Source organism: Thalassophryne amazonica, chromosome 13, assembly GCF_902500255.1.
Source record: "Thalassophryne amazonica chromosome 13, fThaAma1.1, whole genome shotgun sequence".
In the NCBI taxonomy this organism is placed as follows: Eukaryota; Metazoa; Chordata; class Actinopteri; order Batrachoidiformes; family Batrachoididae; genus Thalassophryne; species Thalassophryne amazonica.
The window spans coordinates 3,829,065-3,846,542 of NC_047115.1; the positions used below are offsets into that span (position 1 = coordinate 3,829,065).

Consider the following 17,478-nt stretch of genomic DNA (forward strand, 5'->3'; position numbering starts at 1 on the left):
AGATACTGTCAAATTCTGTAAATCTAGGTAATACCTCAGTAATGGTGCCCACATCAATAGCAGGGTGTAGTGGCTGGATTAAGGCATGATGGGATATGTTTAACCTGATGTCTTCTATTTTCTTCCCAAAGTAATCCAGGAAATCTTGTGCTGTAAAAGGAGAGCGAACTACAGGTGGTTGCCCATGAATAAGTGTTGCCACTGTGTCCAACAAGAACTTTGAGTTATGCTTGTTTTCAAATCAGAGTAGTAGGTCCGCTTTGTTGCCAATAATGCATGCTTATAGTCTAAGATAGCATCACGCTGCGCAAGGTGGAATACTTCTAATTTTGACCGACGCCATTTCCGTTCTAGACCTCTTGCTTTATGCTTGAGGTCACGCAGATAATCATTGAACCAAGGTGACTGTGATTTGGGTAGCGCGGTTTTAACCGGTTTTGTCAAATGTAAAGCTAAGACATCAGGCAGTCTAGCTTCCCTCCAGACCTCCTCCACCCCTATCCCCCCCCCCCCCCCCCCCCCCCCCGCCTGCTATCTACTCTTCACAGCAGACTAGGTCAGGAGTCAGCTGAAGAGACTAAAGAGCAAAAAGGCAGCGGGCCCAGACCAGGGCCGGCAGCGATGTGAGGATTTTCTTCTTTGACTTCTCCAGCGCTTTCAACACCATCCGCGGCTCCTGAGGGACAATCTGGTGATTGCAGGAGTGGACGAGGATCTGGCTGAATGGGTCCTGCACTACCTCACAAACCGGCACCAGTTTGTGAGGACCAAAAACTGCATGTCTGATCTCCTGACCTGCAGTGTGGGGGCCCCCCAGGGGATGGTCCTCGTGCCCTTCCTCTTCACTCTTTACACTGCAGACTTCAGACACAGCACAGACAGCACAGACCAAGGAGATGGTGGTGGACTTCAGACGCCGCTCCACTACACTCCCCCCAGTGAACATCCAGGGAAGGGACACTGAGAGAGTGGACTCATAAGTACCTGGGTGTTCATCTGAACAACAAACTGGACTGGACTCACAACAGGGACGCACTTTACAGGAAGGGTCAGCGCCGCCTCTACCTCCTGAGGAGGCTGAGGTCTTTTGGAGTGAGGGGGCCACTCCTGAGGACCTTCTGTGACTCTGTGGTGGCTTCAGTCATCCTGTACGGTGTGGTCTGCTGGAGCAGCAGCATCACAGAGAGGGACAGGAAAACACTGGATAAGATCATCAGGAAATCCTGCTCTGGACTCTGTGCAGGAGGTGGGGGACAGGAGGGTCCTGGCTAAACTTACATCTATGCTGGACCACGAGTGTCACCCCCTGCAGGACGTTCTGTCTGCTCTGGAGAGCAGTTCCAGTGACAGGCTCATCCACCCTCGCTGTGTGAGGGAGAGATTCCGCAGATTGTTTCTCCCGGCTGCTGTCAGACTGTACAATGAACAATGCTAGTACTGTGTTAACCATAGCAACCAGGACAATAATCATGTCATTACCTGCTGTATTTATTAGGTGCAGTAATTTAACTTATGGTCCAAGTCAAGTCACTTTACCTTCTATATTTTAACCTGTCCATATTGTAAACATCAGAGTAACTTATCGTACATTTTACGCTGAAGTCACTTTATCTGATCACTTTTTACATCCCGGCAGTGCAGCATTGAACTGAACAATGGTAGCCTTAGCTTTACCCGGCACTCAGTGCTTTTTTTAGTTCTTGTTTTTTAAGAGACATTTGTTTGTTTGTTTTATTGCATGTCCTTCTGTCTATTCCTACTGTTCTATGCTGCGATGTGACACTGAAATTTCCCCCATTGAGGGATGAATAAAGGCTTTTCTTATCTTAAGTGAGTGATCAGAGACCACTGATGTAAGAGGCATGATGTCAATATTCGTGACAGCAATACCAGATTCAGGGTATTTCTACTAATGTGCGTCGAGTCCTGAATGCATTGCCGAAATCCTAATGCAGCCACAATTTCCATAAATGATTTGCAGAGGGGATCAGAAGGCTTATTTATATGAATGTTAAAGTCACCAATGATCAGAATGTTATCTACACTAGTTGACAAGTTAGAGATGAACGTACTATATTCATCTAAGAATTCAGAATATGGGCCAGGAGGCCTATATACAGTGACAAAACCACAGATCCCCACACGCGGAGCCACCTCGCGGCCACAAAACCACAGATCCCCGCACACATGTGGATGTGGACGACGTCTTTCAGAATCTTTCTTCACTTGACTGAACTTCAGTTTGTTTTCTCAAATGAGTCAAAGCTTTAACTTCCTGATAGTGTCACCAAACAGGAAGGAACCTTATAACAGAGACAGAGTGAGTGTATGTGCGCGCGTGTGTCTCTGTGTACAGCTGGGGTTGGACATGGAGGAGTTGGAGGACATCGAGGAGGATGCCGGTCTTGGAAATGGTGGACTGGGGCGACTTGCAGGTAGAACACGATGACATTGCATCTGTAACATGAAACTGAGGTCAAACATCGCTGTGAACCAGAAACTGTCACTAGAGATCTCCAGAGCCAATTGCACCTTGTTGTCCTCATGACTTTCTAAAAACATTCCCGCTGTTTGATTCCAGCTTGCTTCCTGGACTCCATGGCGACACTCGGTCTGGCAGCGTATGGTTACGGCATCCGCTATGAGTTTGGCATCTTCAACCAGAAGATCCACGGCGGCTGGCAGGTAATTGGGTACAAACCGCCCACTACCCACAAGCTCTGCGGCCTGTGATTGGATCACTGCTTATCCCGCCTCCTTAGGTAGAGGAGGCAGATGATTGGCTGCGATATGGGAACCCCTGGGAGAAGGCGAGGCCTGAGTACATGCTGCCTGTTCACTTCTACGGCCGCGTGGAGCATACTGAAGATGGAGTCAAGTGGGTGGACACGCAGGTGAGGGAACGCCGCTTATCGATGATGATGATTGTTTTTGTTATTATTGACGACAGCGCTTGGTGAAATTCTGTTGTACCTGCATTAATGGTGAACGTCCACCAGGTGAAGACATTCCATTTCACTAACCGTGGGACATGACTACTCTGTTGATTACAGTGACCTGCTAAAGTATTCCACCCCTTGGTATTTCACACACTTTAATTTATTTACACCATTTCAAATACAAAAAATAAAAATTTCTAAAATTTTCTTCTTTAAACTCAAACTGAAAACAAATCTCCACAATTTGATACAAATTAATTAAAAATACAAATGCACAATTTCTTCAATCACAGCCACAGAAGCCTGTAACTTCTTCGGGTTGTCTTGATGGCTTTCCTCACTCTTCTCCTTCGGTTTTTGAGAACTGTCTACACAGATTTACCACAGAGTGTCATACTGTTTGTATTTCTTCATAACTGATGTAAATAAAGATCAAGACATGTTCAGTGACTTGGAAATGTTCATGTATCCATCCCCTGACTTATCTGAAGCAAAGAGGCAATTAAACTGATTATTTAAAGGTATTATACCAAAAGGGCTGATTACTTATGCAACCCATCATCTTGGCTTTTATATTTTTAATTACAACCCCAGTTCCAATAAATATGATACAGTTTATTGTCCCCTCCGGGAAATTTGCCTTGGACTCCAAGAGCTGCACAGATAAAACTGCCATGGCATAGTTACATAACTCATGTACATTGCACATAATTTAATACATACACCAGTATTGCACATACCCCTATTGCACAACAGTCTTGCACAGATAGTTCATGCATATTTCACATATCCCTAATACACATATCTAAACTGCACATAACCCTACTGCACAGCCATCTCCCACATATGGTTAAAAGGAAAATGCTGACAATATAGTGAATGACAATGAATAAATAACACTGATTAGCAATGTTACCATGACATTAATGCACAATCGTCCTACCTATCCCAGGAACCATTATTTAAAACTCTAATTGATGTGGGCACAAAATGAGTTCTTAAAGAGATTCAGTCTACATTGAGGGACTCTGTTGGAACGTTGTGTGAAATGGAAATAAAAACAGGATACAATAATTTGCAAATCCTCTTCAACCTATATTCAATTGAATACACCACAAAGACAAGATATTTAATGTTCAAACTGATAAACTTTATTGTTTTGTGCAAATATTTGCTCATTTTGAAATAGATGCCTGCAACACGTTTCAAAAAAGTTGGGACGGGGCAACAAAAAACTGGGAAAGTTGATGAATGCTCAAAGAACACCTGTTTGGAACATTCCACAGGTGAACAGGTTAATTGGAAACAGGTGAGTGTCATGATTGGGTATAAAAGGAGCATCCCCAAAAGGCTCAGCCGTTCACAAGCAAAGATGGGGTGAGGATCACCACTTTGTGAACAACTGTGTGAAAAAATAGTCCAACAGTTTAAGAACAATGTATCTCAGTGTACATTTGCAAGGAATTTAGGGATTCCATCATCTACAGTCCATAATATAATCAGAAGATTCAGAGAATCTGGAGAACTTTCGACACGTAAGCAGCAAGGCTGAAAACTAACATTGAATCCCCGTGACCTTTGATCCCTCAGGTGGCACTGCATTAAAAACCAACATCATTGTGTAAAGGATCTTACTGCGTGGGCTCAGGAACACTTCAGAAAACTACTGTCAGTTAACACAGTTCATCGCTACATCTACAACTGCACGTTAAAACTCTACCATGCAAAGTGAAAGTCAAACATCAACAACATCCAGAAACACCGCCGCCTTCTCTGGGCCCGAGCTCATTTGAAATGGACAGACACAAAATGGAAAAGTGTGCTGTGGTCTGAGTCCACATTTCAAATTGTTTTTGGAAATCATGGATGTCGTGTCCTCTGAACAAAAGAGGAAAAAGACCATCCAGATTGTTACCAGCACAAAGTTCAAAAGCCAGCATCTGTGATGGTATGGGGGTGTGTTAGTGCCCATGACATGGACAACTTACACATCTGTGATGGTATCATCAATGCTGAAAGGTACATCCAGGTTTTGGAGCAACACATGCTGCCATCCAAGCAACGTCTTTTTCAGGGACGTCCCTGCTTATTTATTTATTTATTTATTTATTTATTTTAATATTTTATTTTAGATTTTTACATAATTAAACAGTGCAGAAGAGCAGCATAAAAAAGTCACTAGTCCAGGAGCAAACAGTCAGTCCAATGTTACGCCCTCAAAATGAGTTAGGAATGGACCCCAGGTACAGAGTTTTTCCATTTGTATTATGGACATCATTTCAGTGACCGCTAACTGAAATTGAGGAGGAGCAGGGGACTTCCATTCCTTCAATATCAGTCTTTTGGCAACAATCAGTCCAAGTTCCAATGGTTGCCACATAATAGCAGGTAGAGGTCTCAGAGTCTGTGTGTAGCCAAAGATGACCAGTCCAGGTTCAGGTTGTAGGGTTTTTTATGCTTTGGAGAACCAATCAGATATTTTTGACCAAAAGACTGAGAGTGAAGAGCAGGAGCAGAACACATGTAACAATGTTCCCTCTGACTCCTTACATCTGTCACACTCTGGAGAAACTGAGGGATAGATTCTGTGCAGTCTGACTGTTGAATAGTGTAAGTCAGGGGTGGCCAAGTTCGGTCCTCGAGAGCCACCTTCCTGACACTCTTAGTTGTCTCCCTGCTCCAACACACCTGAATCCAGTGAAAGGCTCATTAAAAGTCTGCTAACAAGTCTTTCATTGGATTCAGGTGTGTTGGAGCAGGGAGACAACTAAGAGTGTCAGGAAGGTGGCTCTCGAGGACTGAACTTGGCCACCCCTGGTGTAAGTGATGAACAATTCTGAACTGAACTGATTGACGTCTACTGTTCACAGAACAAGAATGGATGTTGGACAGACACACACTCCACATGGACTCAGACAGTTCTATTCCCAGTTCATCTCTCCAAGTATCCCTAGTTTTCACAGTGTGTGCAACAATACACTCATCAAACAGGTGTACAATTTTTGTAATTAGGCGTTTGGAGTCAAAAGGGCTGTTAAGTGTTGAAAATATTATTCTCCATCAGAAGATTTTTAAAATTTGCTATTTTTGTTTAGATGTAGAGCCTGACCTGCAAATACCGGAATAAGTGTGAGTTAGATAGGTTATACTTTACTTTCAATCGATTGAATGATGCATATTTGCTATCAATCTATAGGTCTTTAACTGACATCAAGCCCTTCTCTCTCCAGTCATGAAAAGTTTTGTCAGGCCAAGGAGGCATAAAAACAATGATTAAAACACATAGGCACTTGTACTGCTGTATTTCGTGATGCTAGAAAGCTCCTAATCTGGTTTAAAATTCTTACAGACTGCCTTAAAAGAAAACATAAGTTCTTATGAGACTCAGAGTTTTCAAACTTGGATAATAGCACAGCTGGCAGAGAGGAATTATTCACACAGTTGGCCTCCATTTTGACCCATAATGGTATTGTAGGAGTCTGAGTGTCCTGTACCACCTGCCGCCAAAATATCAGTGCCCTAACAATGGCAGGCCAGTAATGTTTAAATACTGGGAGCCCCCCCCCCCCCCCCCCCCCCCCACCTTACACTTCTGTAAGTGTATTTTTGAGATTCTTGCATTCTTATTATTCCAAATGTAAGATAAAATAATTGAGTCCAAATCTTTAAAAAAGGCAAAATTGGAAGATTTTGACATAGGTATTGAAACCTGGGAAGAGAAATCATTTTTGAGTTTGTGTCCGATCATTGATAGAGGTAAAATTTTCCAACATTCAATATTGTTTTAATCCTGTTATAAATTCTGCAAAATTCAATTTCAATATCAACTTTGGATCTTTAGGTATAGACAAATGCAGGTAAATAAGCTGATTATCAATTATTTTGATAGGAACACCTTGCAAAAAGCCTGGTGAGTAGACACTGGAGAGAGGCAGAAACTCACTTTTGGACCAGTTAATTGTGTATCCTGATATTTTACCAAAGGATGTAATTAAATTCAGTAGACTTGGAAGAGATTCTTCAGAATTACGCAAATACAATAATACATCATCAGCATATAAACGAATGTGTGTTTCTGCATCTCCAACCTGAAGCCCCTTTACAAGCGGGTGTGTTCTTATTGTTTCAGCAAGAGGCTCCAATGCAATTGCAAAGCGCGCCGGTGATAATGGACAGTCCTGCTGTACTGAGTGCTGCAAGAGGAGACCACAGCATAGTCTGAAGCGTTCGGGTAATATCAGTCTGCCTAAACGTCACATATAAAGGTGACCTCTCAGTTTAGCACCTTGTTTTCTTCATACCACATCTCTTGTATTCCAAAACCAACCTGACAAATGAAACCTTTTTCTTCTTCCCGTCCACCTGCACTCACACCCTCCTGTGACCACACACTGTCCACCAACCCAAACGTGCACTTCAAACCTTTCAGTATACTAAATCCAACTTTCACTTGTGCGTATCATGCATGGAAAATAACACACATGGTGCCACATTTCCACCCTGCCAACTGAAACCCATCAGAGTTGAGGGTCCAAAAACACTCACTGTTCTCCTCGCCGTCTTGAGAGGTCATTCACACTGTGTTCCCAAACAAACTGATAACACTCCGCAGCAGTTTTTGTTTTCTCTAAGCAGTTTTGGGGGTGTGGAGTGGCAGGAGAAGGGGGGGGGGGGGGATTTTGAAGCTTCCTTCAGCTGTCATGCATGCGCACGTGCATGTTTCTCCCCAACACCGTAATTTAGAAATAAGCATTTCACAATTGCTTATATATATCAAATACGTTTCTCAAATAAAACTAGGAAAATATCCACAGGTCCAAAAATGACCTGTGTCCCATTACACTGAGCAGATTATATACACATGTATACACGCAGAACTCAAAGGAACTATTAATTACAGTGTCCTCATAGGAGACTTTCCCGCCAACCTTCTACCAGGCTGTTTGGGGCCCAGAGGACGGGAATTGGGCGTTAATTCACAGTCTCACAATCAGTTTTTAATAGTCCACAGAGAATCTACCACAACCACCCATACAGGCAATTCTGTCTGTTATTTCAATCAAAAATAATTAGTTGATGAGTCAGTTAAAAATTTCTTTATCTTGTTAGCAGTATTTAATATGTATACTGGGGAACTGATTCATAGAACTGTTTTATAACCCAAAGTCTTTATCGCCTAGATGAGCCTGTTTTATAAATATTCACTGGAAGTCATTGATCTAATTGGTCAGTTCCACAGTAGCTCATTCATTACTGAGGCAAAATGAGCCAAATACAGCAATGTTCAATTAAAGCAGTCAATCTGAATTTTGTCCTAGACAGAAAAGAACCAGTCCACACAAATTTCAATATCCTCAAAATATATTACAGAGGACAAATACACAATCCACCACCACGTGAAAATATTCACAATAATAAATCCAATCATTAACTGCCCTACCGGTGTGTAATCTTGATTAGCTTTTGCTTGAAATCTATTAAATAGGAAAAACTAACCAACTTTTACACTTTATCCAGTGTGCAAAAAGTACCCATATTCTAACCACTTCATCCAAGTTATATGATCATTCGATATGGAAAGTAGGAAGGTGATAGTATCTATTGTTTTTGAGTTATCATCTTAACAACCTGAAAAAATGTATCTCATTAACAGGTTTATCTCAGAATTTTCCCATTAAAGAATCTTTCTTTTCACCCTGGACACTAACTCTCTCTCTCTCACACACACACATAATGCTGTGTTTACACATAGGCAGGATGCATTACGAATGTCTCTGTGCCCATCAGTCGTTCTGCATAAACTACATAAGGGTACATCTGAAAGAGTTGGATTGTTGTCCAGTGTCAACAGAGACTTTGTCAAAAATTCTAATGCAGGGGTGGGCAAGTTTGTTCCTCGAGAGCCACCTTCCTGACACTCTTAGTTGTCTCCCTGCTCCAACACACCTGAATCCAATGAAAGACTCATTAAATGTCTGCTAACGAGTCTTTCATTGGATTCAGGTGTGTTGGAGCAGGGAGACAACTAAGAGTGTCAGGAAGGTTGCTCTCGATGACCAAACTTGGCCACCCCTTGTTTAATGATACAGAATTGGTTATTTTGCATTTGTTTCTCAGTATTTTAACTCTGCACTTTAAAATCTTGACGTGCCAGTAACTGTGACTTTGGCAGTATTATCTAAAACAATTTACAATAAATATACATAAAAAAAATTGAGTAAAGCAGGTATAATCCTCTAGAAAAGAAAGAATTGCAACCTTATATGTGCATAAACAGAATTCATGTTAAAAACAAATAACTTCTTATCTTTGCGAGTGAGTACAATCACACGCAAAGTGCCCATTTCTCCCACACTTCCAACATATCAGTTTCCTATACATCCCACAGCCGCTGCCTCTGGCTGTGCCGCGGCTTTGACCTTCCCCCCTTCCTGCAAAGTACCATTCTTCCTCACATATTACGACTGCTTCAGCAGGTTTAGCTTTCAAAACTGTTGTAGCTGTTACAATAGCATAGTATGATGTATTTTCCACTCCGCATCTTTTGCTTTTTTGTAGAATCTCCGGTGTTCTCTCTTATGATATCAACCGATTTTGTTGTGGAGTTTGGCTGTCATTTACCCGAGAAGTTAAACTTCTTTCACCACATTCTTAGGTGTTCGGGTGACCCTGGATATTTAATCTTCGTGTACCTAAAATCATTAGACTGTGGCTTTGTGTCGTTTTTGCAGCAGGAACAACAACAATTACCCATTCATAGGGAGATCTAACGAACGGGTTGTTTCCTTTTTTACTGTCTGGTCACTGATCAACCTGAAAAGTGTCACCACTTCCACCTCTGGGAGGTGGGTAAACCTTGCCTGGCGCCTCGTTTCAGGTTAGTGGGTTCTCAAACAGGTGTGGTGCAGTATAGAATGTTCACAACCTACTTCACAGAACAGTGGCTTCGTTTAATGTCTGCTGGTTAGACGGATGTCAGGCCACCCGCAATTCTGTTGTGAGCCCTCATGCATACGAACACATTCACACCGCTGTTATCACGCTTCAGCTGTTACTACATCTTAACTCCGCTGTTATCACATTTCATCTCCAACCATTTTTTAATATTTCCTGTGGACAATATTAAGGGAACGCGTTTTTCCCAGAATTTTACAACCCGCCCACCGAAGGTTTTACTGACCCGACACTGTACAGATTTTTTGCGCTTTTCCGGACCCATTAGAGGTCTTATTTTCTCACACCTTACAGCCTGACCTTACCTCACACCTTACAGTCAAAAGACAAGCCTAAATACATTACGGGGTTTTTCCATGGGGCGACTCCCAGTCACATGCCCAAGCTTGTACCAAGAAAAACAGTTCTCACCCGTGGTCAATCTCTGTCCCTGAAATTTGAATGCCTTCACCCTGATGAGCGCTGACCCATCAGGGAGGAGTCCGCCCTGGAAAGGGTCTGTAATGGGAGCTGTAGTTCCCCCGCCATGGCCACGGTCTTCAGTGGAGTCCTCCCCCACGGGCTGATGACCCTCTGGTTTGTTGGCATCCGGCTCGAAGGACCAAGAAAATGTCAGAGTTGAACCTGTTGAAAGGAAACACAGCTCAAACATATCACAGAAAATGACCACACAGAGGCACTGAATTTCAGCGAGAACCCCTCCCTCACCGTTTCACCACTCACCTCTGAAGAGCCTGTCCCAACTTTCTCTGCTTTTATTGAAGCAAAGACAGATACAAAAATAGCATTAAAACATCTTGGAGTCTTAAAGTTTGTTCTCATACAGATATAACATTATTTTGTGAGTTTTCTTAGTCAAAACAAGACAGGCTCCGGCTAGCTTTCACAGGGTGTAGTGTTCTTGTTCAAGGCCATTCAGCTAATTAAACGTACTACTGTGCTCAGTAAGCAAGATTTCTCAAGGCAGCAAGAGGGCATTTTACCATGTGAAATGCTTAATGGTTCATTTAGAAGGTTCATTCAGAAAGTAAAATCACACAAATGTACATGTATGTGAAAAATCAGGATAGAGACATTATAATTGGTAACGTATATTTACAATAATTTCTGACAAAGAGAAACAGGGCTGACCGAAATTCAGTGGATTGGACATGATCTGGAAAGACACACCTGTCTACATATAAGGTCCCATAGTTGACAGTCAGAGCACAAACAAAGCATGAAGTCAAAGGAATTGTCTGTAGACCTCTGAGACAGGATTGTCTGGAGGCACAAATCTGGTGAAGGGTACAGAAACATTTCTGCTGCTTTGAAGGTCCTAATGAGCACAGTCGCCTCCATCATCTGTAAATGGAAGAAGTTCAGATCCACCAGGACTCTTCCTAGAGCTGGACGCCCGTCTAAATTGAGCGATCAGAGGAGTACCTTAGTCAGGGAGATGACCAAGAACCCACTGGCCCAGTGCTCTAGCATTCCTCTGTGGAGAGAGGAGAACCTTCAAGGACAACCATCTCTGCAGCAATCCACCAATCAGGCCTGTATGGTAGAGTGGCCAGACGGAAGCCACTCCTTCGTTAAAGGCACATGGCAGCCCACCTGGAGTTTGACAAAAGGCATCTGAAGGACTCTCAGACCAGGATAAACAAAATTCTCTGGTCTGATGAGACAAAGATTCAACTCTTTGGCATCATGTTTGGAGGAAACCAGGCACCATCCCTACAGTGAAGCATGGTGGTGGCAGCATGATGCTGTGGGGATGTTTTTCAGCAGCAGGAACTGGGAGACTAGTCAGGATTGAGGGAAAGATGAATGCAGCAATGTACAGAGACATCCTGGATGAAAACCTGCTCCAGAGTGCTCTTGACCTCAGACTGGGGTGACGGTTCATCTTTCAGCAGGACAGTGACCTGGGCTTAAAGGCAACAAATCAAAACCCTCCTGGAGTCAGTTTTCTTTAGACAGCCGGTGGATGAACACATGAATGTTTCGATCAGTTTTTAAGACATCCAAACAGGATAGTACTCGACAGTGGGGTGGGGTGGGAAGGGGCGAGTGAGGGAAGCCACCAAGACACCCAGAGTGCTCTTATACAGGCTTCTGTGGTTGTGATGGCAGAAACTGCAGCATCGTGGTGCCACAGAGGACATGTGGTGGGCCACGAGGGCCTGGACTCGATCCGTTTTCTTGTGTGAAAATTCTTTTGTCCCCATGAAGCTGTGAGTGAAGACACAGCGGTTCTTCTGACTCATGGTTTCAGCTGTAACTTGCGTCATGACACAGTTGACCCTTTTGTGTGTCTGTAGGTGGTGCTGGCGATGCCGTACGACACTCCGGTTCCAGGCTACAAGAACAACACGGTGAACACCATGAGACTGTGGTCCGCCAAAGCACCCAACGACTTCAAACTGCACAACTGTAGGTCCCTGTTAATCCTCTGCTTCATAGACATGAAGCCTGCTTCATTTAACTGAGCTTCACTCTCATCAGCAGTTCAAAATGATTCTGTTTCTAACGTTAGCTTGGTGTTTTATGAGTTTGGTGAAGTTTGAGGGTCCAGGTCAGGTCTGTGGTCTGGGACCATGTGTCACATCCAGAACACATGGATGGCATTAGGTCCTGCATGATAGCCACCGAGACAAACAGGCTGTCCCCACACGTCCAAGGTAAGTCTGTCTACTGCAGCCAGGTGAAACGTGGGTGTGTCCTTGAACAGGTGAGAAGTGGGCGTGTCCTTGACCTTCTCCAGTCTCTGAGGTCCTCCTCATCTGAGACTCACTAAGGAACCGTTCATTGGAGCCAGAGATCCTCCACAGACCTGGGACTAAAGACATCCAGTCCTCACCTTAGGATGCTGACTGGAGTCCAGATCTCATGTACTTCAGGAGTTTTTTTTAATGTTCATATCAGACCATAATTATTGTTTAAGTTGATCAGTTTTTCTAACGATCCAGTCAGTAAGTAAACAGTTACTCCTGCAAACAAACAAAAAGGGGGCATGTAGGAGACGTTTGTGTGTCTGTGACACCGTGAGCAACGTGTCCAGGAGCCCTTTGTGATGTTCTGGTCTGGTGAGGACTTGGACAGAGGATCTTCTGGTCTCACTGCTTTAACCTCTGGACCAGGGCTGCCTGAACCTGCTCCTGCCCTCAGTGTTTCACTCTCTGCTCCATCGTCCCCTCAGCCAATGAGGAGCCAGGAAACGCCAGGTCTGCTGAACGCATCACGCGGTGAACTGATGGACGCTGTGTTTCATCTCTTACAGTTAACATTGGTGATTATATCGAAGCGGTTCTGGACCGGAACCTGGCCGAGAACATTTCCAGAGTTCTCTACCCCAACGACAACGTGAGTGCTGCTCCTGTGTGCTACAGGGTTCATCCAGCAGATGGCGATAAAGTTACCATTAGGACTTTTAAAAAATGTCTGAAATGTTTTTGAAACTTGTGGTGTTTTGTTCTTGTTAATTCGGAAAAATGTATGTCCTTGAAGGAATCTTTTTTATTTTTATGAGCATTTCATGTCAAATATATACACAACATATCCTGTAGCCACTGTGTTCATCGTCCTCGTACCATCAATATCAATTTACCATCATTTCTCAAGCGCACATCCCCCAACACAAAAAATAACACCAACAGTTCGGGAGCTTCACTAGTAATCTGAGAAAGCAAAATCAGGCCTCCGGGTTGTTACGTTGTGGATCCATTTCATCCAACATGAGGTATATTGTTCAAATTTGTGGCTAACACTTGCCTTTATCTTTTCCATATTGTAAATGTCCAGCCATCCAGTTAAAGTCAGGCTTTCTTGTAATAACCATTTCGTGGTTAATGCCGTTTTAGCTGCAACCAACAAAATGTTCAGTAAATATGTCTTTTCTGGGGTAAATTTCCAAAGTATACAGTCTTCATTTCTAGCGGCACCATGTCCTGGAAAATGTCTTGTCGAGCCGTGTGTCTCTCTCTCCAGATGTCCTTGATAGCTGGGCAGTCCCAAAAAACACGGTTGTGGTTTGCATGTTGGTTACCACCCTTTCTCCAATATATAGGGGGCGCTCCAACACAGTGGGATTTCTGAGTGGGTGTAATAAAATATCAGATTTTCCAGCTGAATTCCCTCCAGATCTGGCAGCTAGAACATTTCCAGTGATATCATCACACTGTTGTCCATTCCTCCTCAGATAGACTTATTCCTCCTTCTTGCTCCCATTTTTCTTTAATGTATGTAGTCGACTTTGCTTTAAGGTTGGACAAGCCTTTGCATGCACATGATATAATTCTACGGTTAATATCAGACTTATATGCTTTCCTAAACAATTTTTTTAAAACTCACCTTTGCTTCTGATACATTTTTCATTTTCATAATAATTTAGTGTCATATCTGCAGATAGTTGTAGTAATCTTGTTTTTCAAAAAGGTATTTTTCTTTCATTGTATCAAAACTAACATTGTTCCCTCTTTCAATAGTTTGCATAAAGCTGTCAAACCCTTACATGTCCCGTCCTTAAATCTAGTATCCAGTCTATTAGGCATGAAGTCTGAGTCATATGCACACTATTTAAGAACTCTAATTTATGTTCTTTTGTGAAAGCTTTCCACATTTTAAGAGTATATTTCACCCATGGATTGTCAATACTTTTTATGTAATTTTGTAGATTGTCAGCTGTAATTGCCTGTATGGGAGTGGAACATGTTTTCTCTCCTATACTTTTCCATTGAGGATTATATAAGGTACAGTTGTATGTAAAAGTTTGGGCCTCCCTGATGATTTCCATGATTTTCCTTTATAAATCATTGGTTGTTTGGATCAGCAATTTCAGTTAAATATATCATATAGCAGACAAACACAGTGATATCTGAGAAGTGAAATGAAGTTTATAGGATTTACAGAAAGTGTGCAGTAATTCTTTAAACAAAATTAGGCAGGTGCATAAATTTGGGCACCCCAATAGAAAAAAATACATCAGTATTTAGTAGATCTTCCTTTTGCAGAAACAGCCTCTAAATGCTTCCTATAACTTCCAATGAGAGTCTGGATTCTGGTTGAAGGTATTTTGGACCATTCTTCTTTACAAAACATCTCAGGTTTGTTGGTTTCCGAGCATGGACAGCCCACTTAAAATCACACCACAGATTTTCAATAATATTCAGGTCTGGGGACTGAGATGGTCGTTTCAGAACGTTGTACTTGTTCTTCTGCATGAATGCCTTAGTAGATTTTGAGCAGTGTTTAGGGTCGTTGTCTTGTTGAAAGATCCAGCCCCGGAGCAACTTCAACTTTGTCACTGATTCATGAACATTGTTCTCAAGAATCTGCTGATATTGACTGGAATCCATGTGACTTTAACAAGATTCCCAGTACCTGCACTGGCCACACAGCCCCACAGCATGATGGAACCACCTCTAAATTTTACTATAGGTAGCAAGTGTTTTTCTTGGAATGCTGTTCTTTTTCAGCCATGCATACCGCCCCTTGTTATGCCCAAATAACTCAATTTTACTTTCATCAGTCCACAGCACCTTATTCCAAAATGAAGCTGGCTTGTTCAAATGTGCTTTAGCATACCTCAAGTGACTCTCTTTGTGGTATTTACGCAGAAAAGGCTTCCTCTGCATTACAGCATCATACAGCATCTCCTTGTGCAAAGTGCGCTGTATAGCTGAACAACGCACAGAGACACTATCTGCAGCAAGATCATGTTGTAGGTCTTTGGCGCAGGTCTGTGGGTTGACTGACTGTGCTCACATCCTTCACTTCAGCTTATCTGAGATTTTTCTTGGCCTGCCACCTCGGGCCTTAACTAGTACTGTGCCTGTGGTCTTCCATTTCCTCACTATGCTCCTTACAGTGGAAACTGACAGCTGAATTCTCTGAGATAGCTTTTTGTATCCTTCCCCTAAACCATGATGTTGAACAATCTTTGTTTTCAGGTCATTTGAGAGTTGTTTAGAGGCTCCCATGTTGCCACTCATAAGAAGGGATGCAAAGAGGGGAAACATTTTCAAATGGCCACCTTAAATACTCTTTCTCATGACTGGATCCACCAGTGTAAGGAGGTCAAGGGTCAGTGAGCTTACCAAACCAATTTTGTGTTCCAATAATTGGTGCTAAATGTATTCAAATCAATAAGTTGACAAGGGTGCCCAAATTTATGCTCCTGCCTAATTTTGTTTAAATAATTATTGCATACTTTCTGTAAATACTATAAACTTCATTTCACTTCAGATAACACTATTTGTCTGCTATATGATATATTTAAGTGAAATTTCAGATCCAGACAACCAATGATTTATAAAGGAAAATCATGAAAATTATCAAGGGCGCCCAAATTTTTACATACAACTGTGTAGGATTGCATATGAATGTTCTTACCTGTGTTGCGAGAAAATGAAAATGATCTCTGCGAGACTCTTGGTCAGCTGTAAAGTTTTGAGACGGACCCTTGGTCTCTTGCCTCGACATACGTATACATCCTGATAACATTTTTTCCATTGATTAAAATGGCATCGATTGATCTCTATTGGTAGGTTCTGAAATAAATATAATAATCGAGGTAAAATATTAATTTTACTAGATTCAGTTTTTGAAGAAAAAATAAGCAAAGGAGTTAGGCTCCATCTGGTTATCTTCCTTAATTTTTTTATTTTGCTTGTTCTTGGATCCCTAATTCTATGAATTGTATTTTCTGCTGTTTTTCCCCTCAATTTCCAGACCAATATCTTCATAGATCTAGATCTACTTTCATGATGTCTCACTTTTAGAAACATTTGATATATTTAAATTTTTTGTGGCTAGATTACAAAATATATGTAAGTGTAATCTAGCACTGTGGCAGACTGGCGTCCTGTCCTGGGTGTACCCCGCCTCACACTCTATGACTGCTGGGATTGACTCCAGCCCCCCGCAGCCTTTAATTGGACTAAGCGGCTGAAGATGAGTGAGTGATTATTAATTTCATTCCTAATTTTTAAAAATAGGTGTCATAAATTTTGCTACAAGTTTAATTTGTGTTTTCTGTCGAATTCCTTTAATTTGTTTTGTAATTACATTTAATAAAGTAACCAAGTTACCCTCTATATTTCCTTTTACTAGAATAAATCTTTTCTCTGTCTCTCATTTCTCATTTCTCTCAGATCTTTTCAGAATTTAGCCTGTTAGAAATAAGGAGAGTAACGCGGCTTCTATGTCCTGTTTCTTAGGATGAAAAAATAAATGACTGACTGTGTATTTACAAATGTTTGATTGACTTGGCTCCGTCCTATTTGAGCTCTTTATTAAACATCCACACTTCTAGTCGTGCTCTCCGCTCCAGCACTTACATCAGTTTGGTGGTCCCAAACGTTCGCACAGTCTTTGGTCGCTCCTCTTCCCAGTTTTCTGCAGCAAGTGACTGGAATAACTTACAACAGTCTCTAAAGCTTAGTTTGTTTTTACCTCTATCTACTTTTAAAAACTCAATTTCTAACATTTTACAGGACCATTGCATGTTTTTAATAATGTATATCTTAATTCTTAACATTTTCTGTTTTATTGTTGTTGTTTCTGCAGTTGTTTTACTGTATGTTTTTCACTGTTGTATGTGGAG

The 17,478-nt window shown here is 42.0% G+C and overlaps 1 protein-coding gene across 1 annotated transcript in view; it reads left to right on the forward strand.

Annotated features, from left to right (window-relative positions):
- pygb (phosphorylase, glycogen; brain) overlaps positions 1–17,478 on the forward strand; it is a 74,643-nt gene that overhangs the window by 19,761 nt on the left and 37,404 nt on the right. Inside the window, exons 3-7 of the mRNA XM_034185726.1 lie at positions 2,357–2,435; positions 2,582–2,685; positions 2,763–2,894; positions 12,197–12,308; positions 13,156–13,238. Coding sequence (XP_034041617.1) covers positions 2,357–2,435; positions 2,582–2,685; positions 2,763–2,894; positions 12,197–12,308; positions 13,156–13,238 — 510 coding nt within the window. The remainder of the gene's footprint in view (positions 1–2,356; positions 2,436–2,581; positions 2,686–2,762; positions 2,895–12,196; positions 12,309–13,155; positions 13,239–17,478) is intronic.